Here is a 17,696-nt window from a genome sequence, read left to right as displayed (position 1 = left end):
GGAAGGGGTGGGGACTCTGGACGCAAGAATGTCATAAATACTAATGAATTCATTATACAAGCTGAGCATTGAGGTGGGGATGCTATGGGTCTAAGGAGAGTACTGAAGAGAATACTATTTTATCCAGAAAGCTTCAAGAAAGAGAACTTCCTACAGGTAAAAAATTGCAGTGGACATTTCAGTCGTATGGTTCTTACTAACCTAAAGAGAATTCTGCAGTCCTACAGCAGCATGGGGGTTCAGGGTGCAAATCGCCTGGTCAGACAGGCTTGGGTCAGAGTCCAACTCCACACTCAGTGGGTTTGTGACCTAGGCAGCGACCTTAATTCCACCTATACAGGGTGGGACATAACATAGCCCCACACCTGGGAATGTAGGGAGAAGTCATCGTGAGGTAACACAGGAAAACTCGACACTGGCAGGCACATTATTACTTTTACATTACCAATACTGGTTTTCGGGGGAAAGTCTCCTGTACACCTTAAATAAATCCTGAAGATACAAGGAAGATCCAAAGAGTAGACCAAATCATCCTTCTGTTTCCCATGATTCATGCATTCACAACTCATCAAATATTTATGTAGCATTTACTGTGTCCTAGGTGCCAAGCCAAGCCCTTGGGGATACCAATGGTTGTTCCATGAAGCATAATGTCTGTATGATCACTAATAAAACAGATATTAGAAGACTGCTTTTAGACTTGGAGTATTAGGTGAATGTCGAATAATTGTGCTGCAGGAAATAAGATTCTGGAAAGACTCCCTTGTTGCACCCCGAGCAGATGGCCAGATTCCCCTCTCTCTGGTTAGCTTCAGGGAACCATGAGGGTTTTCTAAATTCTTGACTAGGGATTTGGATATTATACCTATAAAATGAGCATCTGTTGCCTATTTATGTCTCATGGGGGATTTACCAGTGTTCATAAAGGAATATCCTATGTGGCCTTGCCATAAAAAAGGCACAAGAATGTTATTTTTATGAGACTCCGGCAACTCGAAAAGCACTTCTGAATGTCTTTCTTACTCAAAATCTATGTAAACGGCAGAAGAGGTTTTGCAAGCCTGTCGAGAGAGGTCATTACTATTCTGTTTTGGAGCTGCTAAGCATGAATAATTTAAGGGTCATATCTGTAAAGGAACAAATGTCAAAAACAAATTGACAACTATTCTTCGAGCAAAGTCTGCTTTATTTTCCAAAGGTCAGTTTGGTAGTTCTCTTGAGTAAGTTCTGAAATCGTAACTTCCCATTTTTACATTTCACACGCACTCCAGGAAAACACATTTTTGGTTAAGTGTTAAGGGCTCGAGTGCCATGGTAATTGACATTCAGCAAGTGTGCCTCAGCCCTGGAGGAAGTATGGAGAGCTGCCCATCTCTCCCTCCAGTCGACTGGTGCGGAATGCGATGCTGTTCCTGCCTGCTGGCTGGCTCTGCTGGCAGACGGGCTGTGTACTTTAAGGTGGCATTTATGCACTTGAGGTGTTCTATCTGAGCAGAAACTGCGGGTGTGACACAAACTTGTACCGAATAAAGGAGAGACTCGGAGGCCAAATATAAGGCATGCGTGGAAATCAGTGCAGGGAGACCTCACCTGAAACGGAGTCAGGAAGCCCAGAAGGGGAGGTGCTCATCAAAAGCTTTCTATGACAGCTGACACCGCATGCCTGGGCAGAAAGAAGTTCACTTTACTGCCCCAGCAGAAGGAAGAAAGATTTTCTCCTTGACGAGCAAGAGTCTAGCCAAAGAGAAACCATTGCTACCCTGAACCCTTGCTTTAGAGTTTTAGACTCGCAAAGACTTTCCTTCAAAGCAGCCTCTCCCAACTCCCTCCCTTTTCTCTACCAAGTATGGTTCCTCTCCTTTGTTCTCCAGGCTTGGCTATGCTTCACCATAGCTTGCATGTCCTGAATTGCCATGCCTCTGCTATTTCTAAATAAACTCATTTTGCTGGTAAAACACTTGCTCTTTTGTTTTTAAGGTTAAAACACGCACTTACTTTTGTGTGGCAACGTTTCCTAGGGCCATGTGTTAGGCCATCGTTCTCTGCTGTTCATCTACAGTTATGCCTCTAGCTCTCTAGCTCTACAGATACATCTCAGCTTCTCCACTTGTGATGGAGCTGTGGGGGGTCAGCACATCACTTCCTGGCTGCTCTAAACCCCAGTGTCCTTGTGTAAAAGATGGGCAATGACAGTAGCTACACCTCAGTAGGCTATTATGTGAATTAAAAGGCACTGGCAGGTGTGGGTCACAGGAAGGTGAAATAAATATTAGCTGTTATGACTTTCATACTAGACATCTGAAGACGGAAGATCGCCCTTCCCTGTAAGCCAGCCCCCAAAACCACCTTCACAGGTTCTGCAGAAAGGCATGGATGTGGAAGAAGCCTGGGTCCTAATCCTAGCTGGGGCTCTGAGTGGGCACTCGACCTTCCACAAGGTCAAACAGAGGTCGGTGGACTGCATCAGGGTTTTTAGCTGATTCATTGGAGCCCCAGGGCAGGGTTCTGGGTCCCTAACTGCCCCCTTTAGCCAGACCAATTCTGGTTTCATCTCTTTTATATGTTGGCATTTCATATGGAATTCATTTGAAAGAAAAGTTCTCACTGCCTAACAATAAAGTTTGAGAGCCACTGCATAAGGTGACCGTTTTTAGTTGCTCAAATGCATGGGTGTAGGTTCAATACTCCCACTGTTGAATTGTTAGAAATATACCTAAGATACTAAAAAATTGGAATGGGGGAAAACTGAAAGTAAGATTTCAATGGTTGACTCATGTTTTCCCCCCAAGGTTGGTATAAAAAATGATGAGTTGAAGAACATTTCTCTCTCTCTTTTCTCCCCTTTCTCCCTTCCTGTCTTCCTACTAACAGACATTTACAGAGTATCTAATAATCAACAGAAAATGTGTAGGGTACTTGGGATCCAGGAGTAAGCAAACTGACAAAGTCTCTGCTTTTAAAAACTCACAGGCTACGTAGCAAAAAAAAGACATTAAACAAGTAAACAAACCACGAATTACAAACTGTGAGAAGGGCACGAAGTAAATATAACAAGGTGAAGGGAGATTGACCTACTTAGATAAGATTGTCTAGAAGGGCCTTTAAGAAGGTGGGTGACAAGCCAACACCCAGGCCTTCCAGGTCAGCAATCGGGTGATCTTGTCTCTCAGTCAGCACCTCAGTCCCTTAGATCTGGTCTCACAGCAACGTTGCCCCTCAGCCTCTACTCCCACTGGGAAAATGTGGCCACTTGTCATTTTTGACAAGTGTGGATGGGAGGGGTAGGCAGGTTCAGGGCTGAAACAGGGAACCAGAGGTCTGCTTTTTTTTTTTTTTTCCTTTTTTTCCCCTTTAAAGAACTTAGCTGGGGCACCTGGGTTATCAGCCCGTTAAGTGTCCAACTCTGATTTTGGCTCAGGTCATGAACTCAGAGTTTGTGAGTTCAAGCCCTGCATCAGGCTCTGCTCTGACAGTGCGGAGCCTGCTTGGGATTCTCTCTCTCTCTGCCCCTACCTTGCTAGTGCTGTCTTTCTCTCTAAAAATAAATAAATAAATTTTTAAAAAATTAAAAAAAAAAAAAAGAACTTAGCTACTTAGCCCTTGAGATGTTTTTTTTTTTTCCTGTAGATGAGGAACTCTGAATAGAAAATTTCAATTCCTGATTTTATGTATATTATTTTTGAAGTAGGTAATCTAGGTACTTGGTTCAAAATTAAAAAAAAAAATTATAAAAACAGTGGTTGGGCTCTGGGGCTGGGCTGTTTGGACTCAAACCCCAGCTCTGCCAATGACTCATTGTGTGACCCTGGAACAAGGTATTCAAGAACTCTGTACCTCAGTTCTCTCAGCTGTAAAAGAGTAACAATTACACACGCACAAAAGCAGTGCCTTCCTCACAGTGTTGCTGTGACAGCTAGATGTTACAACTTAGCACAGCATCTGACAGATGGCCCTAAATTAATGCCATTATGCAACAGAAGCCCAGGAAGAAGCCTGGACTGCCCACAGCCACGTCTCACTTTTCCTTCCGATGTTACCAACTGGATACTTGAAACCCTTATTTTTCTCTCTTTCTAAGAACGCTATCTTGGCATATTGATATGTTGTCTAAAACTAAGCCAATAACATGTAAAGATTAACCAAATAGGAAACACTAATTTTTGATGCTATTAATTAGCTACAAACCATTCAGGCATATCAGAAAAGGGGAAAGGGACAGCTGATAAAAACCTAGGCTGCCAGGCAGGAGGGGGGCCAGATCTGGTTAACAGTGGCTGGAACATTTCTATAACCCTCTGAATTTAATTTGTTAATTTGCCCTCGATGGAAGTTCTCTTTACCTTCAACATGACTGAGCTCCTGGCTGTCAAAACGTCACTTTGCAATGGTGACTTTAAGACCTCCTTTCAGCTACTTATCACTAATCTATATCTTGGGTGCCTTTGCTCAAGGACCATGCTCTCTGTTCCTGTGGTTTATTTAGGACACTTAACATAACGTATTATTTGTTCTCTCATGGCAAGGTCTCCTTCTGACAGCTGAGATTCTGTTTTTCTGTCATAAGTAATTATAAATGTACATCTCTAAAAAGATTCCCAATTTGGGGGGCATAATTTATTTCAGACAGTAAATCATGGAGACATCTCCATCCCTTGGGCAGCCAAAATGTACGCTTCAGATGTATGAGCTCTCACTCTGAATTCTCCATACCTTAAGAAAAATGGGATGCTCCCCTTTCTCCCTGGGGCAGTTAGGGGGGAAAATGTGGCACCTTTGTTGGAGCAGTTTATATTGGCTTCAGTTCCTTTATTATTATTATTATTATTATTATTATTATTATTTTTAACCTCAGATGTAGCGTTCCATCTTCAAAATTCAACTCTGAAAACCATCTCAGGGAGCCCCACTCTGAGGGTATTTGCCACTGCAGCTATGCACGTTAGACTCTCTCTACCCCTTCCATCTCAAGCCCTCTGTTCCCACCAAAGATTCTTTTCCCTTCCTTCTCTATGCACTCCTGACAATCATGTTCCCTGCTCACAACCAAAAACTAATGATTCATTTCTAGGACTCTGGCCAACAAAGGGAACCCAAGGCAAATCTTCACTCCTGCTTCCTTCCCATTCTTCCATTGCTACTTGTTATAACTCTGTGCCAGCCTTATCTTTAAAGACAAGTAGCCCTGTATTAGTGAAAACATGTATCTAGTGATGTGGGAGTATCAGATCTGCTTTATAATAATATGAACAGCTAATATTTGGTAGGTGCTATTCTAAATGCTTCGTGTACAGTATGCCTTAGTGAATCTTCATGAAAAGCTTTCAGGTGGACATCATTATCAGTCTAATTTTACAAATGTGTTAACCGAGGGGTGCCTGGGTGGCTCAGTCGGTTGAGTGTCTGACTTCGGCTCAGATTGTGAACTTGCAGTTTGTGGGTTCGAGCCCTGCATTGGGCTCTCTGCTGTCAGGGGAGAGCCCACTTCAGATCCTCTGTCTCCTTCTCTCTGCCCTTCCCCTGCTTGCTCTCTCAAAAAATAAATAATTAAATTTAAAAAACAAACAAACAAACAAACAAATGAAGTAACCAAAAGTCATACATGTCACACAGCAGAAATTGGTAGAGCTGGAACCCAGATGAAGGTCAATTTGATACCAAAGGACTTATCATCCTATAAAATGAAAGCACAGGCTACCTCATTTTGGGGGTGCAAGCCTAAATGGTTAGCATTTAATAAAAACAGCGGCATCTCAAAGTGACTGATTTTCTCTATTTGTAGTTAACTATTTTAATTTTTTTATGTATAGCATTTTTCATATTCCTACCTTGAACACTCAAGCTTCCAGAAGAATCCAGATGCTGTTCTGTTGGCTGCTGACTAGGAGGAACAATTGGTGGGCTCAACATATTTAACCAGTCCCTAAAAAGAAAAGCAGAAAGTAAATAAACAACAGGTCTACAATTTCACATTAAGTTTCATCTTTCCCCTGGAGTTTTAATTTCCTGGGGCTTCCACAAAGAAACATTTTTTTCCTTCTTTCATATTTCAGAAGGACAAAATGTCTAGAAGTTAATATTCAGTTCTGTAATCGAGTAATACAATGTCAACCACTGAACTAACTAGTTGTTCCACATATACATCAGCTAACGACAACTACTCCTCTTGAAAGATTATCATTGTGGCTCTCACACGGTACACAATCCCTCTCATGTAAGAAAGTTATTTCAGTGACTCAGAAGAAATGCGGCAAAGACAAAGCTCCTTATGACCCTAAGGAAGCCTGGCAAAGTCACATGTCACTCCATGACAACATTCCAAAACAGAAGGTGGTCTTGGAGCGGTCAGAAACCAGCCACAATGGTGGGGTCCGCAGGCATTCACTAAGTGCCTTAGAGCAGCAGAGGGCAAAAGCAGGAACAGTGAGGGGAGCTGGGTCCCTGAGTGACCCGTTCCTTCAGCTCTCCCACTAAGAATGGGGGCAAAAACCACTCCGGAAAGCCCCTCCTACATTCCATCTTTCTGCCTCCAACTGCCAACCAACCTCATTTCCCAGCATTCTTTACTCCCCTTCCTCCCTCTTTCTTTTCCAGTCCTCCAGGTCCCCCTAGGAGGTAGCTGCATGCGTGTGATGCACGTGGGTGACCTCCAGAGGGTGCAAGTCAGTGTGTGTTCTACTTCAAGCCTCTCTCCTCTCTAAACTCGGCACAGCTTCTTCAGGGGAAGGGAGCAGGAAGGGAATGTGAAGGATGTTCCAACGTGAGCTCTACTGCTTGCACCGATTTTATTTACCTTATTGTTCACCTTGCATCTGTATGTTTTACCTTATTCTTCTCAAGAGGAGCATGTCCTCATGACTAAACAATGTCTTTCTACATTTCTGTATTGCCTACTGTCTTTACCTACAATGGGAGACAGTCCCAACAGTAACTAAGAACACTGGCTCTCCAGGCCAATCTCAGCTCCATGTTTCCTCACGTTGAGAACATGGCCAAGCCACTTAACATCATAAGCCTCTTTTCTAAAGAGGAGTAAGAATAGTACCTTGGAGTTTTATGTTGGGATTAAATGAAAAAAAAAAAGGATGAAAAAAATTTGGCATGGATCTGGGTATATAATCACATTCAATAAATTTCAGCTATGACCACCATTGTCTTCATTATTGGTGGAAATCATAGCACGGCTTTACCTACAATGATAAACTATGGTAGGAGGAATTGGATTTTGTTGGAATTAAGCCCAAGATGGTAGAATGGTTACAAGTCTCTACAGGAGAAGTTTTTCATGAAAGCCCTTCACTCTTCTAGTAAAAAAAGTATCTCAATGTAAAAATTACCCAATTCCTATTTGTAGTATTTTAAGGGACTTCTCACCTTAGCTATCACTAGATTATGGCTAGTGAAATCAGGTGAACACAGTGTATAATTGAATTTCATAATAACACATTAAGGACATCAGAAAGGATTTGTCACAGACTTCCAAGCTAATGGGGCATTTTCTGATAAGCACCTTTTATTTAGTCCATTTCATTACAGTAGACCAAAAACTCCTACATTATGGAAAATTACAAGGTCACATACAAATTACCAGCTCCAGTGACCTCATTACTCAGTAAGAGTATTGGAGAGCAAGGATGAACAACAACAAACAATAATGTTATCATGTGATGACATCCCCAGTGACAAATCAGAAGACACTCTGCACTGGCAACAGTAGCTCCTACTCATGGACCATGGACATGGGGAAAATGTAGATGAGGGTTGTGTTCTTAGGCAAGTTATTTGATTAGTATTTTTCCTTCTCAGAAGTAGCTATGAAAAGTACAGAGTTCTTCCTTGTGTGATTTTTTTGATTGTTTTAAAATAATTTCAGATTTACAGCTTTTCTGTAAGAAATACAAAGAATACTTCTTTGCAAGAAGAGTGTAAAGAACTCCAATATATCCTTCCTCCAGATTCCCCCATTTAAACACTTTATCAATTTGCTATCTATCTATCTATCTATCTATCTATCTATCTATCTATCATTTCTCTATCTAAACAGGGTCTGGCAAACTATGGCCCATGGGCAAAGTCTGGCTTACTGCCTGTTTTTGTACAAGGCTATACAAAATAAGAATGGCCTTTACATTTTTAAGTGGTTGGAAAATTAAAACAGTATTGTTTCATGACATATGATCATTATATAAAACTCAATGTCACTGTCTATAAATAAAATTTTATTGGAATAAAGCCATGTTTGCTTTTTATGTATTGTCTACGGCTGCTTTTGTGGTACAATGACAGAGGTTAAGTATTTGTTATTTGGCCCTCTACAGAAAAAGTCTGATGATCCCTGGTCTATAAGTATAGGCTCATTTCTCCAATACTAACACAACACCACAGATTCATTCTCATTTCTCCTCTTGCCATAGTTGTAACTCTTTTTGATGGTGAGGTACATGGCTCCCATTAACCTCAATAAATTTACTTATTTTCTAAACTCTAGGACATACCAAAAGTAGTTTCAGAATTGCTAGGCAAACAAAACAAAACAAAACAAAACCCCAAACCTACTCTCTAGAGTTCTCTATTTAGGTTTGTTTTTATCCCTTAGTCAAAATACTATGTTCTAAATTTACTTGGGTTAGTTCTTTTCCCCCTCCTTTTCAGCGTGGTTGTATTATTTGTTTTAAATATAGCTAGACTCATCCACTTGTGTTTGTACTACATTTTAGGCATTTTTTTCTCTATTAACTGATTTTTATTATTTTTGTTGTTGTCGAGTATGTAAAATGTTAACAGTTCAGAGTCAAAATATGCAGAAAGTCATATTCAGGTAAGAGTTACATTTCCCCCATGCCTCCTAGACTGTTTCTACCCCCTCATCACTTCTATGCCATCCTCACTCACCCCTGTATAAGAAATCCATTTCATTAGTTCTGGTATCTGCTTTCTATGTATCTTTTTGCAAAACATAAGCAGCTACACGTCTAATGCAGAAGGTAGCATATTATAATGACTCTTGAACTTTGATTTTTTCAACTTAAAATATAACCTGGAAATCACTGATCCCAGCTCACAGAAAGCACCTCATTCTTTTTCACAGCTGTGTAGTACTCCATGCATGACTATACCATCATGTATTTCATCACATTCTCCTATGTTTGGGCATATTTTCAATATTTTGCAATTATTGCAATTAATGCTGCAGTGAATAACCCTGAGCTATCTATTTTTGTATACTTGGAGATAGATCTTCAAGGTAAATTCCTAGAAGTAGAATTCCTGGGACAAAAGGTAAATGCATACTTGGTTTTGTTAGATATTGGCAAAAGCCCTCCGCAAGAGCTGTACCACCTGTGTTCCCACCAGCAATGCAGGATAGTGCTGGTTTCTCTACAGCCATGTCACAACAGTATGTTGTCAAGTTTTTAATGCTTTCCAGTCTGAGAGATAAAAACTGATATATTAAAGTAGTTCTGATTTGTATTTGTTCTCAATATGAGCATTAGGAGTGGAGTTGACTGTCTTCATTTGCATAAGGCCATGTATGTAACATATAAATATATGCATGTATGCATTTTATATCAATATTTTAGGTCTGTTCATTTCTTTGCCCCTTTTTCTATCAAGTAAGCCCTCACTTTGTCATGTGTCTTTGGGTACCCTGGTTTTTTATTTATTTTTTTTGCCATGCAAAAATTAAAAAAAATCTTTCTGGAATCAAATATATTAATCTTTTCTTTTATTGCCTCTGTATTTTGAGTTATAGTATATGGTGTGGGTTTATTCTGGCATAAAGTGTATCTAGTTTTATCTTTTTTTTTTAATTTTTTTTTTAACGTTTATTTATTTTTGAGACAGAGACAGAGCATGAACAGGGGAGGGTCAGAGAGAGAGGGAGACACAGAATCTGAAAGAGGCTCCAGGCTCTGAGCGGTCAGCACAGAGCCCGACGCGGGGCTCAAACTCATGGACAGCAAGATCATGATCTGGGCCAAAGTCGGACGCTTAACTGACTGAGCCACCCAGGCGCCCCTAGTTTTATCTTTTAAAAAGGACTGCAGAATTTTCTTGACAAGTGATGTTATTTTAACTTAAGATTTAGAAGATTTTATACAATTAAGAAATTTGGATCAGAGCAATACACTTGTTTGGCTTTTTACTAAGTATGCATTTACAAAGTATATTTTCAAAAAAAAGAAAGAGTTCTATGTTAACTATAAAATCAGGACTTTTCTTGCAGGACTTTTGAGAACTTTTAACACACTGAATCTCCCTAGAGGAGGACAGAGTATATAGCACTGCCTACGTGCGTGCACCTGGAACCATCACATCTCTTCAGATCATGAGTCCATAGACCACACCCTGAGAAACACCGCTTCAGGTTATACCATTTTCCCAATCCGGGTGCCATTGTTTTTGTTTGTTTTGTTTTATTTTCCTTTGTATATATTTAACAATTTCATTTTCTCAAGAGCATTTTTGGGTGGCTTGTTAATAAGCACAAGTACGTAGTCTAGCATCTGTATCTTATATGTTTATATTTTCATATGGAATATTTAATGCTAATCAACTTGACCCTTTATCAGCTTCTTTAAGCATGCCTTCCCCACAGGAAGCAGCAAACATCTGAGGAAGTGGGAGTTTGGCTGAGGCACACTCACAGAGTGCCTGCCCAGCTGGGGCAGGAGATCTGAAGGGGCTCCCTGGCCAGCTCTCACCCCAGCCCAGCTACTGCGCTGTGGAGTTGGCTCTTGCTCTTTGTTCCGCCACTTTCATACTTGCCTTGTCTTTGGCACTTGATACTCTTGTTGCTTTTCTGAGCTCTGATTATAACCCTTTTCTCCCAAGGACGGACTCTTGTTTTATGAAAGCCTCTAACTCCTTCGGTGGATGGATACCCTTTCCAGTCAGGCCTGCCCTCTGAACATGCTCGGGTGCTGCTGCGTCCTCTCCCCTCCTCTCATGGGTTCAGGCAGCCCCCTCCCCCCCAACCCAGCCTCTCCTCCTGAAACTGGAGAGGAAGGACTTCCAGGCATGCTGAGCACTGTCACCGGAAGATGTTGTTTTACTTAAGAGTCAAGACAACGGATTCACATTAAATACCACATGTAAAAATATAGTGCAGATGGAGAATAAATACCATCTCGTGAATTTTCACAATGGCCAGATTTACCTAATATTAAAATCTTGGCCAAAAAAGAATACCACAGTTTTCCTCCCACTTGCAAGCCAGATTTCTTCGAAGCATTGAGCATGAAATGAATCAGATATTCTTACAACTGAGGATGCTGTCCTCAGTTAAGACAGACTATGGTTTCACTGCCTTCATTTAAAAAGATTTTTTGGGGGGACGCCTGGGTGGCTTAGTCGGTTAAGCGTCTGACTTCGGCTCAGATCATGATCTTACGGCTCATGATTTCGAGCCCCGAGCCCTGTGTGGGCTCTGTGAGGACAGCTTAGAGCCTGGATTCTGCTTTGTATTCTGTGTCTCCCTCTCTCTCTGTTCCTCCCTCACTTGCACTCTGGCTCTGGCTCTCTGGCTCTCTCTCTCTCAAAAAAAAAAAAAAAAAAATTTTACATACATTTATTTCATTAATGTGTTTCCCATAAATACATTATATGTGTACATATATATATATATACATATATATATATATATACATATATATATATATATACACTTATATACAAATACATTATATGAAGCCAACAATTTAGCTTAATCATCTCTCTACATATTTGGTAACCATTTACTGAACTCCTGTGTGTCAGATCCTGGGGAATCAGAGAGCTCATAGTCAGACGGATGAAGCATTTTCGCCAGCAGAAAATGAACTACAACATGAGCTGTTCACAAAGGTTGCTGTGGGGCTGATCAGATCACCTGCTTGTTCCCTTCAAAGACGTCTCTTGTAACGAAACTTCTACAGTCTTGTATACACTGAAGTATTTATTGGGGGGAGGGGGTAATTACTTGAGAAATCTAAAAAAGATCTAAGAGATCCAGACACATTTTTCATCTAGCTCTTATTTACACCCTGAGCTACCTGCTGTCATAAAGCCCCGGGTCAGAGGAGCCAGCCAGTGAAATATTTACATGGGAGATCTTATAGCAGGAAGTTAGCAATTTGCAGCAACTTCTATCCAATACCTAATGATATTTATCATGTGGTGCCAGGTCATTTCTTATTCATTGAGGGAAATGTGGGTTTTAACAATCTTGTTATGGCCAGGGAGTAGACTGGGGACAAGCCTGGGAAATATCTTTCTCTGGGGGAATTCACAAATTTGTTTTAAAAGCCAGTGAATACTGTTTGCCCAGAAAAACATACATAAATACCAAATTTTACTTCCAATTTTAGGAGGTCATAGATCATCCAAAGCCCAGTCATGGACTTCTGGACTCCCAAGTTAGGTACCTCTACACCTTGCAATATCATGGGGGTGGTGGTGTTTCTTGCGGTGTAATTTCCAAGGTTGGCAAAGTTTTTCTGTGAAGGGCCAGACAGAAAATACATTGGGCTTTACAAGCCAAGAGGTCTCTGTTGCAACTACTCAACTCTCCTGCTGTAGTGTGAAAGTACACATAAACAGTAAGTAAATGAATGGGCATGGCTACATTCCAGTAAAACCTTACTTAGAAAATATCATGCCATGAGCATCATCTGGCCCGCCGGCTGTAGCTGAATGACCTCCGTGTTAGAGCAAGGAGCCGTGAGGTGAAACATTCTCAAGGCTCTAATGAAAATTCCTGTCGATTTTCCTACTACATGTGTTTGGAATCCGACTTTCTCACCAACTCTACTTCTACTACCAACGCCCATTGATGACCGTGCCTTATGCTCTCTGCAGCAAAGGCTTTTAATGGACCCCTCACTGCCATTCATTCTGACTTCCCTTCTCTGTTGTCTACACTGGAGCCAAAATTCCTATCTGATTATGTCAATGTCTGATTTAAAACCCCTCAGCATCACTGGGAGGATATTGTACTTGAGGGAAAAACCCGAATCTTTATGCTGGCCTTTGAGGCTTTGCATAAACGAGTCTCTATGTATTTTTTTCTGACCACATCTTGCATTATTCTCCCTCTCACACACTTAGTTCCAGCCATGCTGGTCTTCCCTCAATTTCTGGAATACGCCATGCTCCCTACTATCATGGGACCTTTGGCCAGGTTGTGCCCCCTTGTCTAGAGCACGCTCTCCTCCTGTTTTTACCTTTCCTTGGCCTGGTAAAGTCATACCCAAACTTGTGATTTTAGCTGAAGCATCACTCTCTCAGGAAGTCTTGTCCAACACACCCTCTCCAATCTAGCTGAGTTGCTTTGTTACTCCTTCTGATAGAGCCACTGTGATCTTCTCATTAAGAGCTCTTATCTCAGCTCATAATTACATTCTCATTTGTTTGATCATTTGATATATGTATTTTCCCCCAATTGCTTCTTACCAAGCAGGGTGCCTGGCACAGGGTAGGCACTTCCTCCATATTTATCAAGGGCATGACTATTGAAAGAGTCTCTTTGGCAGTTCAGAATACTGAGTGCCACTCATTGTTGAAAGTTTCCCTAACAATCGTTAATACTGTTGCAACACTCTCCATATTTTCCCTCCATTTTGTTCCTTCTCCACCTGCCGGGAGCATTCTACTGGTTCTTCATCATGTGCTTGGTACACACAATTTGGGGCAAATCTGGAGACACACATCTTGCCTCTTTATAGCCATGACAGAAAAATTTAATTTTCTGCCTTAGAAAATAGAATGTTGGTTCAGATACATGTTTACTAGGATAAAAAAAAAAACAACAACTAAGAAAATACGTTTCTTTCTTTCTTCCTTTTCTTTCTTTCTTTTTTTTTTGAAAGCTAAATAGCTTTTATCCATAGGATTTCTCTCCCACTTGAAGTAAGAAGATCAAATTATAAGTTGGGAACTCTTTCGTATATCTTTTAAGATGAACTGGAATAAGAATTAAGATGCTAGTGTGTAATTCTGGTTCATTTTCCACAAGAATATTCTAACCTCAGTGTTGGATTCTTAGTGTTTGAAGGTTGCCTTCTATAACATTCCCACAAAGTGATGATCTAATCTATACCTGGGTATCAGTAACTGTGTATGTACTACTTTCAAAAGACCATATTTCCTTTTCAAAAACTTTGACTGTTAAATGTTTTTTTCTCATGTTGAGGCGAAATCTTTTTTCATCACCACCTATTTTTCCTTTCTTTCCCCTTGGCACTTTCAAGGAACAGTTGTAATCTCTCTTTAAGGCACAGTAGAAGAGAGCTAAGGGACTGTCCAGAACTCCTTCCCCTGCTCTCTGGAACAGCAGCCTGTAACCACATGGCCTCCTGGGAGTTATCATGTGAGCCTGCAACCTCAGTTTACTGGCCTATTATGTGGACACCTGACTTAAACTGGGCCAACTGTGTTTCCCTAGAACTTTTGAAACTGGATCTGAAAAGGAGAGACAGTCTCAAGTAAAGATGGATGCCAAAAGAAGCAGAACTTAGATGTCATTGGTCACCATATTTCCTATCACACAGAGGAAGCTAGTCTCAAAAGAGAATGAGGAAGCTTAAAGTCTGGATTCTGGGAATGAAACAGTGTTGGTACCATTGAATGAATATGGAACCTGGGGAGAAGAAACCAGTTTGGGCAATCAGGATTTTGGTTTAGCACATGAGGAATCTGAGGTCTTGGTAGTTTCTCCAAGGGAAGGTGTGCTGGAAATACTTAGGGATCCATTACCAGCCCTAACCTTGGATCTTGAATATGTTGGCATACCTCTAGTACCCACTGCCACCATCTTAGTCAATGTTTCTAGAATCTCTCTTTTGTTCTTCCCCCACTCAGTCTGGATTCCCACTAATCCAATCCAGAGTGAGTTTCTAAAAATTTGCTCTTAGGGAAAAATTCAAAATCGCCACATTGGCCTAAAGCTTTACATAGTCTGGTCCTATCTCTACAGAGTATTTTTGTGCCTTCCCCTCACTCTCACCATCATGCTACCTCCAGGCTTCAGAGGGAGAGCCACATCCTTAACCTCTTTTCTCATAATTGCCTAGTACTATAGAGTGAAGGTTTGTATCCCTCCAAAATTCTTATGTTGAAAACTAATCCCCACTGTGATGGTATCTGCAGATGAGGCTTTGGGAAGTGCTTAGGTTGTGAGGGTGGAGCCCTCATTAATGAGATTAGAGCCCTTTTAGAAGTGATCCTAGAGAGAGCCTTTGCCCCTTCTGCCATGGGAGGACACAGTGAGAATACCACTGTTTCTGAACCAAAAAACAAGCTGTGACCACATTATAAGCTCCATCAGGTCAGACAATCATGTCTGTTTTCTTCACCTTGGGCCTGATGCATAATAGATGTCCAACAAATGTTTGTTGAATGATTATATTGAAATTAAAAAAACATGTTTGTTGAATGAAAACTTGTAGGAAGGACGGTCAGGGCTATAAGAGAAGGACCTCGGGGCGCCTGGGTGGCGCAGTCGGTTAGGCGTCCGACTTCAGCCAGGTCACGATCTCGCGGTCCGTGAGTTCGAGCCCCGCGTCGGGCTCTGGGCTGATGGCTCAGAGCCTGGAGCCTGTTTCCGATTCTGTGTCTCCCTCTCTCTCTGCCCCTCCCCCGTTCATGCTCTGTCTCTCTCTGTCCCAAAAATAATAAATAAACGTTAAAAAAAAAAAAAAAGAGAAGGACCTCCGGGTGTGAGTGGGGAATGGATGAGTTCTTGAGAAAGACCTGATAGGGAGGTTAGAATGTGCTCTGAGAGTGGCAGGAACAACAGCACAGGCCAGGAAAGGCAGCTGGTTCAGAACAATATGGGAATTATTTTTCTCAGATCTTTCTTCTGCTCCCATCCTGAAAGTGCTCAGAAGATGTTTACATTATGGTGGGATTTGGAATAGGACTACGTTTCTTCCATAGCAAAAGCTGGGAAACACGTTGCATAAAGAAGGACTGTGGTTTCACCTCACATCAGCCTATGTTTATTTGGAGACATGCAACATACAGTCACACAAAGGGGAAATCATACTCTTTCTTCTTCTGGCCTCTGCAAAATCATCTTTCCTGCCCATGCTTTTGTCAGAAAATCCATAAAATGGGGAGAACCCAGCTCCCTCCAAGTGCTCAATGCTCCAACAAATCACAAAAATCATTAATTCTTCTTCCTCTATTAAATATACTTTATAAGTTCTCTGTAGAATTGAATCTTTCCTGTTTGGCAGTATTTCCCCTCAGGCTAAAAAAATACTAATGATATAGCATCTTGGGACCATTTTACAGATACTGACTCATTAGATATGGCAGATAATTCAACTCTAGAGGCACAAATCCAGGCATCAGCCATCAAATTCAACTATAGTATGTGAACAGTGATAGTGACAGCCCATCTCCTTGAGACAACATGGAGAAAGGCTGAGCCCTTCTTTGCCTTCTTTATACTGTTACCAGCATAGTTGCTTTATGATTTCACATTGAAGAGAGGTTTATTGAACCTCTGGACTGTCTCAGACTTTATGCCAGGTACTGAGGAGTAAGACATGATTCTGCCCTTGAGGAATTCAGTCCTGTGGAGACGGATTGTTAGACCAACATTTAGGAGAAGGTTTCAAGTAGGGGTTTCGGAAAAAGTGATGAAAGGGTTGTTCCTGAAGGATGAGGAGGAGGCAGCAAGACAGGGAAAAGATGGAAGGATATTCTAGAAAAAGCAGCATGTTCTATATCAGAAAGGTGTGGAGACCTGGGAGCACCCCTACTAGTGTGAAATGATGGGCACCGGGCATACATATGTATGCACTAGATGACGGGACTGTAGTCAATTGCTGAAGAAGGCAGGGGTCTTAGGTGACAAACCTAAGTGGCAAAAGTTCTAAAGTTTCAGGAAACTCAGTGTGAGTTGGTAGGAGTGCAAACTGGTGAAAAATCTGGTAATATCAGTCAAAGTTACCTTTGGACCAAATAATTTCACTGCTGGGCATTTATTGTAAACACATACTTGCCCAAGCTCACAAAAAATATGTGCATGAGGATGTTTATCACAGCACTGTTTACAGTAACAAAAAGTTAGAAACTACCTAAATGTCCATCAGCAGAGAACTGGCTGAATAGATTATGGTACATTAAAACAATGAAATAACATCCGGCAGTTAATGAAGAATGTGTTCACCTGTATGTGCAACTTCAGAAAGATGTCCAAAATCTATTCAGTAAAAATCTAAAAAGCAAGTTATAGAGTCTCATCTCATGTATGTTGAAAAAACATACAAATAAAACATGTAATTTCCTTGTAATAGGCACTGAAAGTTTCTGAAGGGTGCACAAGAAACTGTTAAGCATCAGCATACCTGGGAGTAGAAACGTGGGTTTGGGGGTGGGTGGAGTAAGACCTGTTTCTCACTTTCTATCTTTCTGCTCTGATTGAATGTTCTTCTACTTTCCTTTTTAAAGGCAGATTCTCTCTCTTCAGGAGCTATTAATTTGATGACATCCGTAAGAAAACTTTTCTGAAACACAGCTTCAAAGTATCTTTTAAAAAGCATTTTAAGTGATGAGTGCTAGGAGAGAAACAGGAGTCTAGGTTGGTCCCTCAACCAATAGGGGCGGAGAGAGGAAAACAGTGCGTTCCTCATGCCAACATGCACATCTGAGCTGATCCTAGCAGCCTTCCCCATTGGAAATATCAACTTCAATGATGAAAGCAGAAC

At 41.1% G+C, this 17,696-nt stretch overlaps 1 protein-coding gene across 4 annotated transcripts in view; it reads right to left on the bottom strand.

Annotated features, from left to right (window-relative positions):
• The window catches only part of CFAP20DC (CFAP20 domain containing), a 238,572-nt gene that overhangs the window by 6,808 nt on the left and 214,068 nt on the right, over positions 1-17,696 (bottom strand). For 3 of the 4 annotated variants that reach the window (XM_040454596.1, XM_040454590.1, XM_040454586.1), the window contains one exon: positions 5,826-5,920. In XM_040454596.1, the coding sequence (XP_040310530.1) occupies positions 5,826-5,920 (95 nt within the window). Of the gene's footprint in view, positions 1-1,365; positions 1,664-5,825; positions 5,921-17,696 lie in introns of those variants that run through there. The other variant, XM_040454591.1, reaches the window with a different exon arrangement.

Source organism: Herpailurus yagouaroundi, unplaced genomic scaffold (genome assembly GCF_014898765.1).
Source record: "Herpailurus yagouaroundi ecotype Mexico unplaced genomic scaffold, PumYag 213, whole genome shotgun sequence".
Taxonomy (NCBI): Eukaryota; Metazoa; Chordata; class Mammalia; order Carnivora; family Felidae; genus Herpailurus; species Herpailurus yagouaroundi.
The sequence above is the reverse complement of the archived record's forward strand: the minus strand, read 5'-3'. Positions and strand labels throughout refer to the sequence as shown.